The sequence below is a fragment of the Prinia subflava genome, chromosome 6 (assembly GCF_021018805.1).
Source record: "Prinia subflava isolate CZ2003 ecotype Zambia chromosome 6, Cam_Psub_1.2, whole genome shotgun sequence".
Taxonomy (NCBI): Eukaryota; Metazoa; Chordata; class Aves; order Passeriformes; family Cisticolidae; genus Prinia; species Prinia subflava.
The window spans coordinates 8,369,000-8,388,989 of NC_086252.1; the positions used below are offsets into that span (position 1 = coordinate 8,369,000).

General features: G+C 38.0%; 1 protein-coding gene across 4 annotated transcripts in view; it reads right to left on the bottom strand.

The window, feature by feature from the left end:
- SPAG16 (sperm associated antigen 16) overlaps positions 1 to 19,990 on the bottom strand; it is a 362,296-nt gene that overhangs the window by 292,504 nt on the left and 49,802 nt on the right. For all 4 annotated transcript variants that reach the window (XM_063400108.1, XM_063400107.1, XM_063400106.1 and 1 more), the window contains exon 10: positions 10,689 to 10,819. In XM_063400108.1, coding sequence (XP_063256178.1) covers positions 10,689 to 10,819 — 131 coding nt within the window. The remainder of the gene's footprint in view (positions 1 to 10,688; positions 10,820 to 19,990) is intronic.

The following is a 19,990-nucleotide window of genomic DNA, read 5'->3' on the forward strand; positions in this document are numbered from 1 at the left end:
GGAGAAGCACTATAGCATTTGGCAGCATCAATTCCTGTAAAGTTTTACTGAACATCTTAAAGTTGTCTTAGAATTTGATTTAAAGTTGGTTAGCAGAATTATGAGGCTTGATTTCCCAGTACTTTCAATCCATAACTCAAACATATGAAAAACCAAACAAACACCAAACAGAAGCACGGGGACTTCATTGATTTTTAAGTTTAAAAACTCAAACATATTTCAATTCAAAGAAGCTCAAAAAGGAACTGTAACTACTCTACAAAAGAGATCAATAAATAAATCTGAAGGGGTTCATTTGCTATGGTTACGTGAGGGAGAGCACACACCATTTAATAGCAATTTCAATATATCAAAATCCAGCAAAGCCACAATTTGCAGGAAAACAAAAGAAGGAACACACTGAGCCTAACCCACGTTACCCAAACACCAAGAATGAAGGACAAAATTTCAACTGGTAGCAAAAGGTCAATTACTAACCAGAAGAGGGTGTTAAAAATAATCAGAAAATACTCAAAATAACCTCTATTGCTGAATGAATTTTAAAATCAAAATATAAAAATAAAGTAAGATAAAAAACACTATCTGCAGCTATATGGACAACTATAAACTATAAATTTTAATAAAACAAACTTGTTTTGTTTTGGATACTCCGTGCCTAAAAACATGCCATTTCACACACAGATGGCTTTATTTTTACAGAGAAAAACAAACCCAAGGAAATAAATATCAACAGAAGCTCAGTCTGGAAATAGCCCTGATAAATGTAGAAACAGTTCCCAGCATTGCAGTCCATTAACTTCCATGATTATGAGCTCTCACAAGGAAACAAGGATGATCACAGTCTTAGACAGACGTTCACCTGGGTGACATTTTTATTTCAAATACCAACATTTACATCCCAGGGCCTGGAAACTGAAATCTCCATCCTTTTGTTTTGATTATAAGCTAGAGTTACAAATTTAATTGTTTTGAAACAAGGAAGGAAAGAGATCCAAGAAAAGCTGACAAGTCCTATTTTACCATTTTGTACCATTTAAGTGTAAAATCAAAATCAAGACGTTCTGTTGTGTGGTTTGACAGAAGCAGTTTGTTACTCACCTCATCTGTCCTACATTGATGATAGAAAAATGTTAACATGAATTTAATGATTTTGTTTAAGACTGAACTAAGAACTCCATGGATTTTCAAATTTTAGCAACATCTCCAATTGGGAGGAAGTTTTCAGAATACCCTGAGCATTCCCAAGGAAATGCAGTAATTTTGTCTGAGTCTCTATAGGATAATTGGTCTCTTCTGTTTGTTTACACACCTGCAGAGTAGCTGCTGAAAGCTGGATCTGAATTAGAATTTGGGCACTTACGTGATATAGAAAGTTTGTCCCTGAAGTGGAGCAGAGCCTCTGAAAATTTGAAGGTTAGTGAAAATATTCAAGTAAGATTATTACTGCCATACATCTGCTCCCTTTCATAGCTCCCAAATCCCTTGGCAGGGATCTCTTACTCCTTACCTGATCTGCAGACAAAAAACCACAAACCAGCGTGATCTAATCATGGTGCTCACGCGGTTTTACACCAGTCCTAATTAATTGTAACAGCGGCAATTAAAGGCTGTCCAGTAAATAAACCCATAACCATTACTCACCACTGCCATGCATCTTCCAGCACCTCCTAAGGACTTCGTCCAGCACAAGGACACACTCTGAACAAAAGCACCACTGCAGACACTGCACAGATTTTACAACATCTCCATCAAAATTAAGGGTTCAAGGTCTATCACTGAATTCCTGGTACTCGTAGGCTATTCCAAGTCCCTTTGAGTATGGCAAGAAATAGGAATCCTGGCCTAAAATACTGCTAGAAAAATGGGCAACAGGTATAGAAGTGAAGCTCCTCAAAAGTTTTTTTAAAATAAAGACATTGGCAAAGCACTCCAAATATACAGGATTCTCTGTTGCTTGATTTCTTGAGCAATTCTATTTGGATGGTTTGTTGTGCTGGAAATTCTCCAGGGAGATACTTCTGAAAGATGAAGAGCTGAAATCATAAGTAGAGGACCATGGAGGGAATTGTGGTGCGAACTGGCCAACAAACCTCTAAAATTCAGCTTCAGCATTTCAAGGGAAACCCACGGGAATTCACTCTCCTCCCATGAGACCTGAACGTGCTTTTCAACATTTTTAAAACTTCACCTTTCAGACTGAGTTCAAGTTTTACTTTTTCTATCACTCTTACCAGTGCATAGCTCCAAGTATGTCAACGCTGACATTTTCAGAATTTACCATGAAGAAAATACTGAAATCAGAATGGAATATACAGAAAATCATCACCAGGAGCATGGGTATCATTCCTGTAATTTTCACAGGTATTTCTCCTTATTTCTTTTGTATTTTCTCTTATTTTTCCTTATTGCTCTTTTGTACTTAGGAACTTATATTCAACAACACAGCAAGTCTGCCCACAATCTAATAATTCTTTTCCTTCTGGCCAGCTGTGTAGTTACTCACTCAAACAAGAGTAAACACACCTACTTTCTTCTTTAAATTTCTTATATTTGTCTAGCTTTCCTTCAGAGACACTGCAGCTACTATAGTTCAAGTACTACACTCATTTTAATAATTGAAAATCTCACTTAAAAATATTTATATAGCAAAAAATCAACAGATTTTTTTTTTAACTACAGCTATTAACATCCTGTAAGACAAAGCACTGATAGGAGATTTCCCAAGCCCCAGGGATTAGGAAATAGAGCTACACAAATGGGAAGTGCCACCTTTATGCATCTCTGTGTTAGTGCTGTATCTCTACACTGCTGCAACCATAAATACCCTAAAACCTGATGTTACATTTGGGTTATGGAATTGCTCTACAAGTGAGTGGCAGGTGATTTCAATTTCCAGTAAAGAATCCTTAGTACAGCAGGTTTGTAGTGCATGCACAACCTATAACAGATCAGACTGAGGAGAAAGGAAGATGACAAGCATTAATAAATCAGTTTACAATTTCTGCAGGGTAGTATCAAAGAATGAAAAGTGCTTAATGGTACTAATTGCAATGTATTAAATGCTTTGGCAAGTAAAATTCCTTATTAAAACACAGCCAGAGCAACCCTATATATTCCTTCAGATGATTTTTGGACATATGCATTATTCTTGTATTTATGTGAGTTACTTCTATTTAAAATATATTTTTAATTTGGCCTTATCTTATGCTTTTATTATGTTTCTCTTCCTTTCTTTCTACCACAATATTCCTGAACACTCTCTGGTTCTCAGGAAAACCACTCCCCAATGCTCCTCACTTTCCCAGAAAACAAACCACTTATCTGTGATTTGTTATCTTAACAAATCACTTATTATGGGTTAATTGTACACATTTCTTGCTGTGACAGGCTACAAACTCTGCTTTTCTAAAAATTTATTTTTCCCAGAGATATGTATTTCTTTACATGGAAAACTTCATTGCCAAGTACTAGGAAATGTAAAAAGTTTTGTATGAAATCAAAACAAAACTTCTAACCATCCTAAAATATTTGTTTCTGGACAAATAGTAGTTCTGAATGGGTGTTAAATATATAAAAATAAAAAAATAAATGGCTTTTAAGTTTAATAGAAAAAATTAGTATTGCAACTTCAATGAGGATCTTTTTGTGAATAATTATTTAGAATTGTATCAAAGTGAAAGAAGTGTCATGGCACATATTAATCACCTTCTAGAAATCCTCAAGTTTAGCATTTTCTTTTCTAAAAAAAAAAAAAATCCCATTAGTATCTTTTTAAATCTCACAAACATCCTCCATTTCAAGAAAATCTCAACATCTTGCTCATGAGATATATTTAGAAGCTAACTTACTTTCAAACTGTCTTTGGTTAGTGTATCAGCCCACGTGACAAGTGTCAAAACCAATTCTTTGATTATTGACAATTACATCTGTTCAATACAGAATTCCAGAATTATAGAATATCCTGAGTTGGAAGAGACCCACCAGGATTCTCTGTTCTAGCTCCTGGCCCTGCCCAGGACACCCCAACAACCCCACCCTGTGCCTGAGAGCGTTGCTCACATTAAATAAACACATTAATTAAATAAACACATCCATTAAATACTGAGGTTTTCGTGCATTTGGTGTCCAGAACAGTCAGATCACCACAGGATAATTGCTTACAGTTAAAGACTTACCAGAAAATTACCAACCCAATCTATTCAGCCCTTTTCTGTCCACAAACTATTGGGAATAACAAGAAAAGCCAAGCAATTTAGCAGAGCTGACAGTTGCCAGGCATTGCACCTTTAGCTCTATGGAGAATACACAAGAGCCTCAATAAAGTTACAACCAGATCTTTTTACAATCTTTTTTTTACTTTTTTTTTTTTTTTTTTTGCAAACAAGTGCTTCTTCTGCAAAATCTACTCAATAACAATGAAGATAGCTAGTAAAAAGAAAATACATTATATGCTTTCCTTCTGTTGACCCTGCCTAAAAATTGTCCTTCTTTTTTCTGGTAAAGACACTTGTTCACTAATAAAATTACAGAGATACCCAGCTCTTCCCATGTGTGCACCATAAAAACACACCATGAGATTATCCCTCAGATTATTGCTGCCATGGTTTCAAAGTGCCTGTTCCAGCCACTGCCAAGGCCTGCCCTCAGGAGTTAATGTGAAAAATAAAAGGATTCTGAAGACTGTGACAGCCCAGAGTTTCAGAGATGAACAGGAAGGAATATTTAGCCTGCAGGAGGAAGAGGGAAAGGTGGAGCCAAGGGAATCATTCACTTCCCTTCTTAGTGCTGTATGAGATGGGAAAAGCTCCAGAGGAGGGGGAGAGGGTTGGAGCCACGAGTTCCCAGGGCTTCTCCAAGTGTGAGCCACAGAGCTCTCACCGATTATTCACGGACAGTTCACTTTTCCCCTCTATTAAACTGTGTTACAGGGAGCTAAACTACATCTGGAATTTTCCTCTTGAGTGCTCCCTCCACATAAACTGTGTGCAAGCTGTACAATAAGCCCGTGGAACAATCTCTCCATTCCAGCCTGGGCCTGAATGCAGACAGAAATTAACTTAATTAGTGCAGAAAACAGCGATCCTCTGACATGGAGGGTTAGAGCACTGGACTGTGACTCAGAAGACAAGAATTTAATTCCTGGATCTTCCACGGGGGCAATCCTGCAGGAATGATTTCACAAGAGGATGATCACAGGACTGCTGGGGACATAAGGACAGGGCACACACAGTGAATTCTTCCCAGCCTCTGCAGATGATGTGGAGTGAAGCCACACTTGCAGGCTTTAAGGCCATTTGTCACTTGTTCTTTGCAGAAGGGTAAGAACTTCAAACACACATTTATACCACTCATAAAGGCCAGTCATGGGGGAAAAAAGGCATTAATGCAAGAATTTTTCAAAGGAAATCTAAATACGATTTTTTACATGGCAAAGAGAGAGATAAAAAAATTATTAGCAACATTAATTTGATGCTCAAATACTTGACAGGTTTATCTGGCAAAGTTAAATGCTTAAAACATCCTGAAAAACCCTTACTGCAAGTGTACAGACTGATCTGTCAGTGTGATCCAAGCTGAGCTGCTGGGTTTTGTCCCTTGTGTCATGGAAAATGCACTAAGTGACTTGTTAATTTTACATTTAACCAATTTTAACACTAGTTTCTTCAAATATATTCAAAGGCTGATCAAACGGAGAGCTGAAAATAAAACATGAGAACAAGGAATTTCTTGTCATGTATACAGAGTTAAAGATAAACCCAAGCTTCCACTCATATTGCTTTTGTTTTTGAAAAGACACAGAAATTGAATCTTTCAAAAGAGGCCAAATAGAGTATTTGAATATTTCAGCACACATAAAAGTCCAATCCTCACATAAAAATCCAATCCTGCAACTCGCTGTCCACACTTCTTCAGCAGATGCGAAAATTAATAGCACATATATACTTGTGAGTATAATTAGATTTAATTTCTACACACTAATGTGTGTGTTTACAGGCACCTTTTAGCACCTTCCCTTCAATATTTGTACACTGATGGATGGGATCTGCCCCTGAGCCTTCTTTCCTCCTGGCTGAGCAGCCCCAGCTCTCTCTGGCTTTCCTCACATGAGAGGTGCCTGTATTATTATTATTCCTTTAAAAGCAGGTATAATTTCTGTAGGAAAATTAAGCAGCAGCTCATGTTGCTAATGCAAATCTCCAATTCACTCTGGTTACTCATGCAAGAAATCAGCATATGATGGCACAATTAAAAAGTTTTACTGTTAATGGAAAAATGTGATTTAATAAAAAAAAAAGTCTTTTCTAATGTCCTAGGAGGCAAGAAGGGGGTTTAAATAATTACTAAGGATTTTTTTACCTCAGTAAATTCTTCAACAGGAAATTTCCTTATGGATTTTGGACTTTGAAGCCTCTTTCCTACCTTGTGTTACACAAGGACACAGATTCACATGACTGATCACCTCTTGGTAGACAGACCCTATTTTGCTTGGCATTGTTCAGAGGCAGAACAAAATGACATTACTCCACCAGCTCTAGGGCAACAGAGAGATGGAAACAAATGGGCAGAACACAGGAACAAGGGAGACAGCATTTGTCAGCCTGACAGGCAGCAGTCTCAGCAAACCATCAGGGTGACTGCTGCCAGAACTCTGCAGGCATCCCAGGGCAGGATATCAAGGGTGGTGACAAGACAGAGCGTGACAAAGCTGCTCTGAGATGGCAACACAGAGCTCTTGGCAAATGGGAGCAGCAACAAAAAACTACCAAGATGTTTGCTTAAATATCTTCTGTGCTACTTTTGCTGCTTTGTTTACACACAACACAATTTCAGTGTCCTGCTCTTCCTACAAGTAATTCGAAGAAAGCCAAAGTTTGGGAATGAAAATAAAAATGGGGAGCTGTGTCTGGAAAGGAGCACAGCACAGCACAGAGCAGGTGTCAAATCCACCCAGAGAACACATCACCTTGTTTTCACCCTCTGCCCAATTCCCTGGGCCTCACCACCTTCCCAGCTAAATAGAAAACTTGGAACTCTGACAGGCCGTGCACCAATACTGCCCACCTGACAGCAAACTTCAGGCTATAATCTATTTTAAAAAAACTTCCTCATGTCAGCACTCAAAGGATTCTCTTCCCTGCATGGCTGGCTCCTCTGTGTGATGGGGATGTGCATCTGTGTGCACATTCTCAGCTGTTACTGAGAAAAAGTGCTAAAGTGAAAAGGAAAAGAGTGCAGGGTTCTGCAGAACTCTCTCACCTCCATCTCTCAACACAAGATTGTACCTTTAATTTCAGAGACACAATTTTATGCCACAAGTCAATTTGCATGGTTCCCAAGGAGATTAGTTTTTAAAATCATCTCTAGAATCCACCGATAAAAAAATTGGGGAAACTAGCATAGTAAGATACAGTGGTGAATTAGACCCTATTGAAAAGTTATCTTTTACTGGGCCAATCAGGAAATGTGAGATAATCACCAAACATTTTGTACTTGCTTTTCTTTACTATTATCTCTACTGTGCCTAGGCAGGGCATTAGCAATTTTCTAGCTTTTCCTTTTACAAACTATCAAACAAGGATAAAGGATTTGAGAACACCAGGTTCCATGTAAACAAGAATAACGCACATTTCCTATTTGGGCAGGTACTCTCAGTAGGTAAAACGTCCATTTAAAACAGAATCACAAATTCTCTAAGGTTGGAAAAGTCCCCAAGTGCCTCTACACTCCTTCTGAACACTTCCAGGGACACTTGCAGTGATTCCACCACTGCCCTGGGCAGTGCCTGACCACACTTCAGTGAAGAAATCTTTCCTAATATCCAATGCAAACATCACCTAATACATATTAGGACACATATTCACAAATTCTATGGTAATTCTGATTGTAAGTGCATCAAAGCAGTGACTGCCAATGATAAACAGCAAGTAAGATTTGAATAAAGGGCTGTAACCTCTGTGTGAGGCATGGGAAGGAAGGAAGGAAGGAGGACCACGATATCTAAAAACTCACCAGAAAAGCCAAGATGACTATTGCTTATTTTTTCAGCTTCCTCTGGGATAATCATCTCTCCACTACAATACCTGGCATTTTCCTGATTCCTGATGCTGTGCTAAACATTAAAAATGCACTGAGCAGTGTTTGTGTGGGCACCTTTCTTTTCCCAAGTGGAGACAAGACAAACCAGGACAGAGCCAGCACTGCAGAGGTATTTTCTGTGGGAAACCTCACAAAAGGTGACAGCAAAGGTGCAGAAAGCAGGGGAGGAGAAAGTGGACAAGTGAGATTAAGGAACATCCTTTAGCCACTGTAGGATATTCACAAGGAGACTGGAGTAATGTGAATTTAATGCAGAAAAGGAATGCCCGTGTGATGATTTGAGAAGTGGGAATCATTCAGCTTAGCAGCAAATAAACACGGTTCCCCGAGGGATTTTTTTACCTCCCTCTTCACTAACATGCATTTCAATGAATACTGATGAAAATCTGAAGAACTAATGGATGTGAGCTTGTGCAAATTTGGATTTGCAGGTGCTCCAGCTTCTACAGAAATGTAAAAGAACCCAGTAATACCCATACACAAATCAGGTTCTGTTCTCTCTTTTGATATACTCTTTCTGGTGAGAAAAATCTGCTCTCATAAGTCAACAGAATGTTTTCCATCTATCCTATTAACTACAAGAAAAAATTAGTTTTCATCTAGTGCATATGGATTTCCCCTTGTGTCTGTAAAATCAGATAGACAATTATAATTACAAGAAATACATTTAGTGAACATTCAGAATTTCTTTAGATGGGCTATTTTTATTTAATTCCCTACACAGATAATTCAATCTAAGTCCTTCTTCTCTGAGAAATCTTGATTTATGCATTTAATAACCTCTTGGAAAACGAGATTCAGAGCTGAATAGCTGCTGTATAAAACTAAAAATCCGAGCTCTGTGTGCATTACCTGTGTGCCTTGGGATTGGATCCTATAGAATCTATAAGGTACGAGCTCCATTGGCAGCTCTGCCCCCCAAAAATTTGCAGCTTCTCTTTCCCCTGAGTTCTCAGTGACCTGCAGCCAGAAGGATCCTAAAAGTGACCCTTTCTTCAATGGAGATCTGTTCTCTTGAAACACATGGCAGCCTCAGGACTTCCTCAGTCTGTTCTTCTGTCAAATTGGCTTTAAATGGAGAAGGGGGTATGAAAAATACTGTAGGAAACACAGTCAAAAAAAGGGCAAAGCAGGCTACCATGGAGCCTGTAGCACTAACAAGAAAAAACAAGGCAGTCTCTCTTTTCCATCACTTCAAAAGGTTGATTTTAAGTAGCAGTATTCAGATAGAAAGCAATTTTTCTTCATTGAAATATATTTTAAGTGTTTCTTTCAGACATAGATAAATGTGTAGAAACTACGTCCCCCTCAATGTACACAGATACATTTTAAAGCAAATTTAAAGTTCAGTTGCTTAGTTTACATTTTTCTCAAGCACACTTTAAAATTCTTTTGTTCTTTACAAGATTTTATATTATCACATTTTTAAAATAAGTATTTCAGTTAATTTCAGAGCATTATCCCAGACCCTCATTTTCTTTAAAGGATCATCTTTACACGAAAGTCAACATCATATTTCCAGTATATAAAATTAAATACACATCCTCTCTGGCAGGTTTCTTTCTGTATAGTTGCTGTTTCTCCAAGCAAGTTCTAAAGTGTTTCCAAATAAGTTTAAAGACATCCAATTTATTTTTATTTTAGACAATTGCTTGCTGAAGTGGCACTGTGTCCTTAAGGTGTGATATCCAGTTATGAACTGCAAAAAATACTGAGAATTTCTCAGCACATTAAGTATCTCTGCTAGCAATAACTAAAAGCATTGGATATACAGATCTACAGAAATGATATAAAAGTATAATTCAAGAAAGAGAAAGAAAACAAGGAATAGTCTTACATGACCATATTTATCTGCTGTTTTTCAGCTACAAAATAATGGAAACCGCACAGAAACCCAAAATTGAGCATCCAGGAGACTCAGCAGACTCCTGCTCATGGAGGCCAAATGTCACCAGTAGTTATTTACTGTAAAATGTGGGCAGTCACCAAAAGCAAGTGTATGTCACCTTTGCATTATAAGTATTAAATGTGTAAAGATTTTTTTATTAATTTAAAGATATATTCAAACCTAGTCCATGTGCCAGAATTGTCAGAACTTTGCTATGGACTTTTACCTTTTTTAAAATATTTTTAGGTTCATTTTTCCTCAGCTGCAGCTAGCAAGCCCCAAAATGTCATTGCTTACAAGCCAATCTAAATTTAAACCCTTCTGATTTTTGACCCAGGGGAACAAACTGCAATCAAACACAAATTGCAAAGATATTCAGCACTATAATTCAGTTTTCTGGCAGCTGAGTTTACAGTCATCTCTGGTTTCTGTTTTTATACCTACTAACCAAATCCCACCCTTCCTACATAAAAGATGAATCTCCATCTGTAAATGGCTCTGCCCAGGTTTTTTACTGGATTTAGGCTCCCACTGCATTCCATGATCAGTTTTTCCACTTTCCCATCCTTCAGAGAGGAAGCCCCCCTGACTGCTGAGGTAATTTTCCAGGTATTTGCTGCCAGTAAATGCTTCTCAATGACCTGTTGAAAAAGAAAGCTGCCCACCTACATAATAAAATTAATGTACTGCTCACGGTTCCTACCAGCTCACTGCAGAGTCGTGCACCTTCAAAATGCTGCTCAGCTGATACTGTCCACATTTCAGGGGCTGGGCGTGTTCTTTAGCACCCTCAAAGGATGGGGACCCCTCAGCATCAGCAGGGAACTCGGAATCCTGCAGAAAACCAAAATGATTCATTCTCAGAAATGCTGCGTAACTTTGCACAATGTATCTGTTTATACAAAAAACCCCAAATTCATCTTCTTTTTCCACTCTGTTTTTTCTCTTCTATCCATTTTTCATCATTCTCAGAAATGCTGCATAACTTCGCACAATGTATCTATTTATACAAAAAAATCCAAATTTATCTTCTTTTTCCACTCTGGTTTTTCTCTTCTATCCACTTCTCATAATTTTTAAAATCACCTGATTTTATTAATTTTGATACATATTGTTAAAGCTGACTGCAGGCAGAACAACTGAACACCAATAATTAGTTCTTTCCCAATTACATTCCTACTATTTAAGATACATAAAACACAGGACTAGAACTGGGAAAGGTTTATATCAAACCCCTCAATGAAATTACTTATTTTAATTAATTATTTTCCATTTTTCCATGGCCTATTTGTTTTCAGTCCCTGTTTTCCATGGGAGGTTTGCTCCAAGAGTTTCACCCAGAGGCTAAGCTGGTGTATTCTTCAAAAGATCTTTCTAGGAAGTACAATGCCAATAAAAATTCAAAATATGTGTAGCTGATTTACAGCCTCATTTTCCATTGGTGTGGTTTAAGATATTTCCTAAGATTCAGCAGCAGACAAGGAGATTTATTAGCAGCTCTAATTAAGCAAGCTAAATAGCTTTATTAAAAATAGATTGTCATTAAAGAATGTAAGGAGGGTAACTGTGCACAGTATATTTTAAGGACTGCACCAGTCATTACAAAAGCATTTCCCAAGACTCTGCAGCTTGCTGAAGGCCTGGCTGATGCCTTCTGTTCACATTTTAGGACATCCTGCTGTGGGAAGCTTTAAAGGAGACTGAAATCCCTGACTTTTCCATATGCCCATCAAACACTATGATCAAGGAGGGGATAAAATCACTGTATTTTAATCTGAAAATGCACACAAACAGCAGGGATAACCACTAATTCTTTTCAATATTTGTTTGCACTGAACTTGGTAGCAGCCATCCTGTTTCCTGATAATTTGCAGGAATGAGCATAAAGCAAATTTCACAACTACAAAGTCTGTGTTTAATTTCAGAAGCTCCACACACTGCAGTGTCCCACAAGGTGCCATTAACCCAAGCCAAACTTAGGAAGATCATTAAGCTAATGACTTAATGATCAGTTTGAGCACATCTATTCCAGACCCAAGGCCTGGAAGATATTTTTCAGTGGACTGTGGCTTCAGTCACAGGCACAGCCTAACAAAACCACTCCAAAATCCATGGAACAGTTGGGACTTTCAGTTTTGACTAATATCAGACAACAGTCTTTCTCCTCTGACTGGGAAGGAAGGCACAATCTGCAAATCATGGAGAGCAAAATCATCCTTTGCTTAACACAGATATTAGCAAGATACCTACTTCTGGAAAAAAAACCAGAAGTAATAAATCTGATATAGTCAGAATTAGGAAACAAATGTGTCAAGTACAAATACATAAAGAATAAAGATTAAAGTAATCTGGCATTGTTAGTCAAGCAAGGAATGTGTCTGTGGCTAAAGTTCCACATTTTTATACAGCTGCATATCAAGTTCTGACTGTGTCTCAGCCACAATATTCTTGAAGATCTCTGAAGCCAGTTCAAGAAAAATCCATAGATTTTCCGAATTTAGGAACAATTATCAGAAGTCTGAAGTATTTATTACACACACACATTAAACTGAGTGAAGATATTAACTAAAGGTAAGTTTAGTCCCAATATGTGTCAGTACCTCTATGCAACTCTTGGAAGCTTTCTGTACTCCTTGTCTTGCAAAGTTCTACCTTTCAAGATTTACCAATTTGAACAACTCTGATTATGACATAACAAAGGCATAAAATCAGCATGCTTTTTGCAAATTGTTCTCATTTACTTTGTGGAACTTGACCAATTAGTAAATGCTACCAGACTGACTCATTTCACAGTGAAACAAGCCCAGGAAAGACAAGGCTCTCTGAATAGAAGTGACAGAAAATCTTGCAGTTTTCAACAGAAAAAAACTCCCAGATACTGCTTCAGCAGATAGTGCTGTAAATGATTGCTGTAACATTAAAAATAGATAGTAAAAAGAGAATAAAATAAAAATATTCATTTTTCTATAACTCCATTGTGAGGTGCTGAAATCTTTCTGAAACTGTAGCTTTTCCACCCTTTGAAGAGGCAATCCTGTATTCTGCCAGAGCAGGGGGCTTGGCCTCAGCTGAGATATTTCACACCTCTGGTTCCCACTGGCATAGTGTGACTTTTTTCCCCAGACACAAACACTTCTCACTGCAGAATAAACGGGGTATTTTTATCCTAAAAACTTGCCACGATAGAACTGTTCAGTAACTCTTATATGAAAGTATCTCCTCTCCCCTAACAAATTCAGGCAACCAAGTTTCATTATTTAATCCTTATTCTGTTATTTCCAATTGTTAAATCCTATGTAAGGGTAAAAGAGAATCCACTACACAAGTTGAGACCTTGCCCAACAAGGCTTGTGAAACTTTGACAGGCATTGACTGCAAAGTCTGATGTTCCTTCAGCAAGGGCCATGTGCAAGCCAAAATTCAGGAAAACATCCCGAGTGCTAAGAAGCCAAAGCAATATCCTGTGGTTTTGTTCACTCCTTTATCTGCCATGTACGAGACATCTGCACTGTGACAAAAGTAAAAACTTAGCAAGCTTCTCTCTCACATCCATATAAAAGAGGAATTACTGCACCTCCTGCCTGTGACATTAAACATCAAATTTATTTGATGTTTCAAAACATTCCCATATCATCAAAGGCAAGGAACAGAACATTCAAGAGTGTCCTAGGAACAATCTCTATGAAGCAAACCCCTTCTGAATGCACATCCTGACCAGGGTAAATGGTACCTGGCTCCTGACCACACTGTCCCTTTGACAGCACACTTCCTCTGCTATCTAAAATCACAGGTACAACACCCAGCCACTCACAAAAAGTTGCCATGACTCTTGGGCCATTTACACACAGTATTTCCATCTATCTATCTATCTATCTATCTATCTATCTATCTATCTATCTATCTATCTATCTATCTATCTATCTATCTATCTATCCAGTATTTCCAGCTGGCTAAAACACAAGCAGACACAAGGCTACAGAAGCCAGGACTGTGTGAAGTCGTCAAGGCAATTAAGACCTCACAGGTTCACATACAAAAAACAAACCAGAAGAGAAGAACTTACCTTTGTTTGTTTGGGATTTTTTTTTTTGGTTGCTTTTTCCCTTTTATTTTAAGAGCCTGAACCATAAGAGGATTGAGTGATTTTCCCCTCATCAAGCTGAAATTCTCTAGGACAGCTTGTAAACTGAACTCACATCTTCTGAATCTCAAACCATTCCTTAATATCCCCTTATAAAATAAATTTAAAAAACCCTTATCTCGATGCAAACTGTCATGCAATTAAGAAAATTTACCCTCAAAGCTATCAGAAATATCTCTTTTCTGTGCTGTCTTGAATTTTTCCAGTAAGACTGCCTTTTCTCTTCCAACAGCAGGGCTCTTCAGAGCAAGTCTACAGCTTTCTTTTTCCTCCAGAAAGACACGAGAGACTCATTTGTCAAAACATACAGAAGGCAATGAATAGATAAGTGGAACTGATCTAAATCATCTCAGAGCTGAGAAAAATGTAGTAGAGTTTAATAGAAAACATCCAAATCAGTTTGTCTAAATCACAGCTTGGCCTTGTCTACATCCTTATTGCAGGTAGTGTTAAGGTTCTCCTTACTCAGATGTTAAAAATTGAAGTCAATTGAAGAAGCAGCTTCACTCTAAACCAGGAACAAGCTCAAACCTTGCTACTTTAATTCTGAAAGGAAACAGAGCAATCTCAAGTGAGGCAAAGCCCATCAGAGAGCAAATTGGTGATCACTGTCCTTCAGTGAGGGAGCAGAAGGAGCGACCTTTTGTTTTTGCAAAAATTAATGACCATTATCATCATCACATCCAATTTGGAATCTGTCAAGGTCACTCCAATCCTGCACCTCAGCCAGGCACAAGGAGCACAGTCACAGGTGCTGGTGCATCCACACATTCCATTTAAAATGCAAATATTAGATATTTTTTCAGAAATGTGAAGTAATGAAAACGAAGTTCTTCTTAGGGCACAGCTACTGGCTGTGTCCAAGACTCAGGAAGACAGCTTAACTTGTATCACTAAATATTGCCAGGGAAATACTCTATTCTCCATCTCAACCCAAGAATCAGCATTGTCTCTGTTTTCCTGTACTTAGAAATAAGTGCTGCACTAACCACTGATAGCTATACTGACAGACCATTGAAATTCTCTTTTAATTCAGTTACAGAGATGATTTTTCCTGAAAGATCTGATACACTTTTATTATGGAGAACATGTTTTCTCTATTTTAATTCTAAACCAGTTCCAATATGCTGAAATTCCCATATCTTAGTTTTTAAATACCAAAGCAGTCTCATGGACACCAGTAGGTGGACTCAGAAGCTACTTATTAAATACATTGTTTTCACAACAGGGCTTGTGTTTCAAACTAAGTTTTTGTCCCAACTTTCAAAACAACTTAAGGATTACTAAGAATCCATACATTCAAAAAGTGAAAATAAACAAGACATTCTTAAAACACAGATGTATAAACAAGAATGAAAATATTCTTGGCTGTAATTGCTGGCAATGAATGAATCTTGCTCCTCAGACTATCAAAAATAAAGTACATCAAGTAAGCGAAAACAAACAGCAAACTATAGTTTGAGATTTTCAAACCTCATTTTACTTTTAGTTGATTATTATTTAAAGTTTCAAAGTAAATTAAGAAAGATTCCAATCTGCTCCTGCTTCCCTCTTTCCCATGAAGAAAATCCTGATAGTCTGTTCTCCGAGCAGCTCAGTTTTGGGGTAGGTGGCTTCAGAAAGAACCAAATGCTAAGCAGGAAAGTATTAAACTAATATTAAAAGCTTTGCTGCAAGAGTGACAGAAAATTGACATCTAATACAGCAGCTGAGCATGATTTTATTTTGTTTACATATTTGCTGTAATTGAAGGGACAGGGTATCCTTTTCTAGCAGAGTATAAAGAAATGAAGGCATTTAGTGCATCAGTAAAATAGTCAATAGGTACTGTTGTACAATTAATACTGGAACAATTCCATTCCAAAATGCTCCTGTGTCTATAGTAACCATAATACAACACATTTGCACGTTATTTTACTATGCTAATCATGACCACAATTATTTTATAAACATCTGAAATGTAAGGAAAGCAAGTTGAAAGCAATAGCAGGAGAGTGTAGTAAAACTTTTATTGCCTGCTCCATCTTGCTTGGCTTGCTAATAAAAACCATAAAACTCAGCTACTAAGGTTGTGGCCACATAACTCCTCCTTATTCACTTTATAACCCTGACAATTTTTCCTTTTTTTAATAAAATAAACATGAAGATAATATGTAATAGGCAGTAAAAGCCAGATTAATTAAAAAAGCAGTGGGAAAACTGCTCTGTCTTCAAGTTCAGGGCTAGGGCAGCTCTTCAGACAGTTTGTGAACTGGTGCTAACAGTAAATTTGCACTTGAAATTGCTCCTGACTGTGTCACTTTTAAGGCTCTGTCACATCAAGTCCAGCCACTGCCTGTGCAATAAAAAACTACAAAGTTCTACTGCTCAAATGTCTAACTGGGCCACAGACACTCCATCACTTCTGGACTAGAGCCCCCATTAGCACTCATTGATAAATACACTGCAATTATTTCCCACTATCAAAGGATAAACTTCAAGCTGCTGCACTTCACAGGTTTTGTTTCTTTTACTGCAGCTAGTAAAACCAGATTTGATTAGCCAGATATGATTAATAATCAGAGAGGTTTGAAAAAGTAAGAGGAAGATAACAATTACAGAAAGATCCATTCCTGAAATGCAATAGCTTTATTCCAGATTTCAGCACCAGGGCTTGTTTAACTTTATCACCACTATTTCAGAAAGTAACAGCATAAAATGAAAAAACTTCCCCTATGCCAAGCATACTGCCCAACACTACAGAAATAAAACCACTGCAATGTTTTAGTTTCTGCTAAAACTTTAGCACTTCCTCCCAAATGCCCAAATAAATCACATTTCTCAGTTTAAAGCAACACAGCAGTGCTGGTGCTGTTCAGGATGAACAGGACACTGCAGGGGGGGCACTGGGACACAGCCTGTGACTGCAGGGAGCTCAGCGAGCTGCACTGAGGACTCAGAGCTGGAGTCACAGGACAAGGCTGGCAGTGCCCAAGGCCAGCCCCAGGGCTGGATGGGGCTTGGAGCAACCTGGGAGAGTGGAAATTGTCCCTGACCATGGCAGGGCGTGGAATGAGATGAGTTTTAAGGTCCCTTCCAGCCCAAACCATTCTGGGACTCTGTGACCAGAGAAACACCAGACAGCTCCTGGAGCCTTGCTCAAGGCTGACCATTGAACAAGGAGTAGGTTTAAGATGCTCTGCACCCCTGCTCTGCACCCACACTGAGTGCAAGACAAAGGCTTAAGCTTTATAAAGATGAACAGATAATTTCTCCAGAACAGGAACAATCCTTAAAGACCCCCAATGTTCCTCGAGCACCTGTTCTGTGCTCAAAAGAAATCTGTGCTGTGCACAAATTCCCCATGCAGCCACCTTCCAACACCTCTACCATCCCAGCTACATCATCAAATGTTATTTTCACTCCTTCTTTTGATTCCTCTGCTCTGTCCCAGTGAACTGCACCACCAACTCTCTCTGCAGAGTCAACAAGCGAGCCAAGAGCCACAATAAATTATTCCAGAACATGAATGTACAGTTAATTCTGAGTGCTAAGTTCAGTTATGGTCTCAACAAAGTGATATAATGATCACCCAACTTTTCATTTACCACTCCTTCATGGTGGGAACTGAGCTTAATACATGCAATTGGAAATAATTTCTTAATTTAAAATTGTTACAACTCTAAGATACAAAGCCTGTGCTGGTACTGATATGCCCAGATTTTAAATATCTACTTCTGGTTACCATTGACAGCAGTTATGAATGTAAGTTTATCACATGTGGAAGAACAAATCCACCATTATTTTACTGGTAGTAATTTCCAGTTTCTCACCCTGATTCTCATCATCATCTCATCACCACATCTTAGCAAGAGAACACGTTTCTGTTTGTTTTTCAAAGCAGCATTGCACGTCTCACAGATAATTAAACAATATGCTCATACAATAGAGATGTACACACGGCTCTGTATATAACTTAATCTTGCATAAACAACTGCCAACAGTCACAAAACTCAGCCTGACCATTTTGCAAGGAGAAGTAAAAGAACATCTATGAAAATGCTGCAATAAATTATCATGATATGAGGCATGCAATCGATTTTCAGGGCAGTTTTCTAAGTCACAAATAACCATGTGCTATTCCCAAAGATGTTCCCTACCCCTTCCTTTAAAAGGCTTATGTCTGAAAATCAACTACATTTATGACCAGTGTTAAAATAAACAACAGTGCAATAAAATACAGGAAACGGTTCCAATTATAATTTTATTTTTGAGATTTCAATTTTGATTGTGGTACAATTAAATGTCAGCAATATTTTAAGCCACAGCAGCACAGGGGGCATATGCCACACAATTCATCAAGTTAAAGAGGCAATGCTGATTAAATGATAGACATCAAGTTACTTTTATGCCACACTCCAAAATACGTTGCAATATTGTCTTTTCTTTTTTTCTTTTTAATTTTCTTAGTGATTAATGTGAATTTTCTCTACCACAGAAGTATCCTCCTGTAGAATCAACCCAGAAATCTAGATGCTTTCTTGATTTCCTTCAAGAAAACATCAGTACAAACAATACAAGACTATCCATTCATCCATGGATGTTCCAGAGGACAGCTCATCTGAATTCATTTTGATTTTATTCCTAAAACAGGTACTGTGAAAGGCTGTGGAAAAATTCTCTTTTCTTTCTACATGCTCTCATCTGCACTTCTATCAAGGAAAAAAATCTGCTCCCACCACCAGTAATATCCAAACACAGATGCTAGGGGTGCAAATAAGTTCTAAATTTTGCTGTTCCTTTATTAATTTTTCAAATATTAACAAACAAGTTTTCTTTTTCCTCAGATTACTGTTCTGCTTCTCAGGCATTGTCAGGAAGCTCAGAAACTGTGTCTACATTCCCATGGATACAGTCATTTCTGCCAGGGCCAAAGTACCCACTGTAATCATTTCAATAACTGCTATAAGGCACCCAGGGTTTACAGGGGTCCATCCATCACCACAATGAACTGGTAAACACATTCAGGGGCCATTAGTTATTGATTTATTTGCAATTATGCATTACTGATGCTGTCCATGCTCCCCCCCTTGGCAGTTCATCATCCTGACTCCCTTTCAGGACAGCCAGTAACCATTATCCCAAGCTCCACATAATGAGAAATAATGAAAACAAAGCTGTAAGAGTGCTCTGACACGCAGGTACAAAGCTATCACTTGTCAATACAGCCGAGAAATGGCTTCTCCACAATAAAGAGCTAATTAATTGATTACTGTACTTGTAAGCAATAAGTGCTTTATCAAACAGTGATAAAGCTGGTTATCTATCACTGTTAACCAGCAGAAATATGTTCAGCACTGCAGGAAGTGGATACAGCAGGATATGAAAGAGGTTCAGCCAGGCTGACTGCACAAACACGCCAGTAGTGAAACTGAAACTGCTGAAAAGTGCCTTAAGGTGTGATGAAGGTCCAGATTCAGCAAGGCAGAGTATGAAACCAGTCCCAAAATGTCTGTAATTGATTTTGGACCACATAAAACCCAGGCCTCTGCACCTCCTTGAACTAAATTTCTACATCAGTTAGACACAGCTTTAAAAAAATCCATTATTTAGGAATTGTCAATGTTTTCAAGACTGAAGGATTGACTGTAACCGCCAGTACATTTGTGAAATGCCTAACTACATTCTCTACTAAAAAGCAACTCTATTTCTAGCACAGTATGTCCTTAGATTCAATCTTCATCTACCAAGTTCTATTCTACTGCTGTCTGCTAGGTAAACACTGCTATTAAGAGTGCATTTTGTCCCCTTTGTCACAGTCAATGATGAAGAACACCCTAATTAAGCCTGTTCTAGTTGAAGATTACCCTGCTTATGGTAGAGGG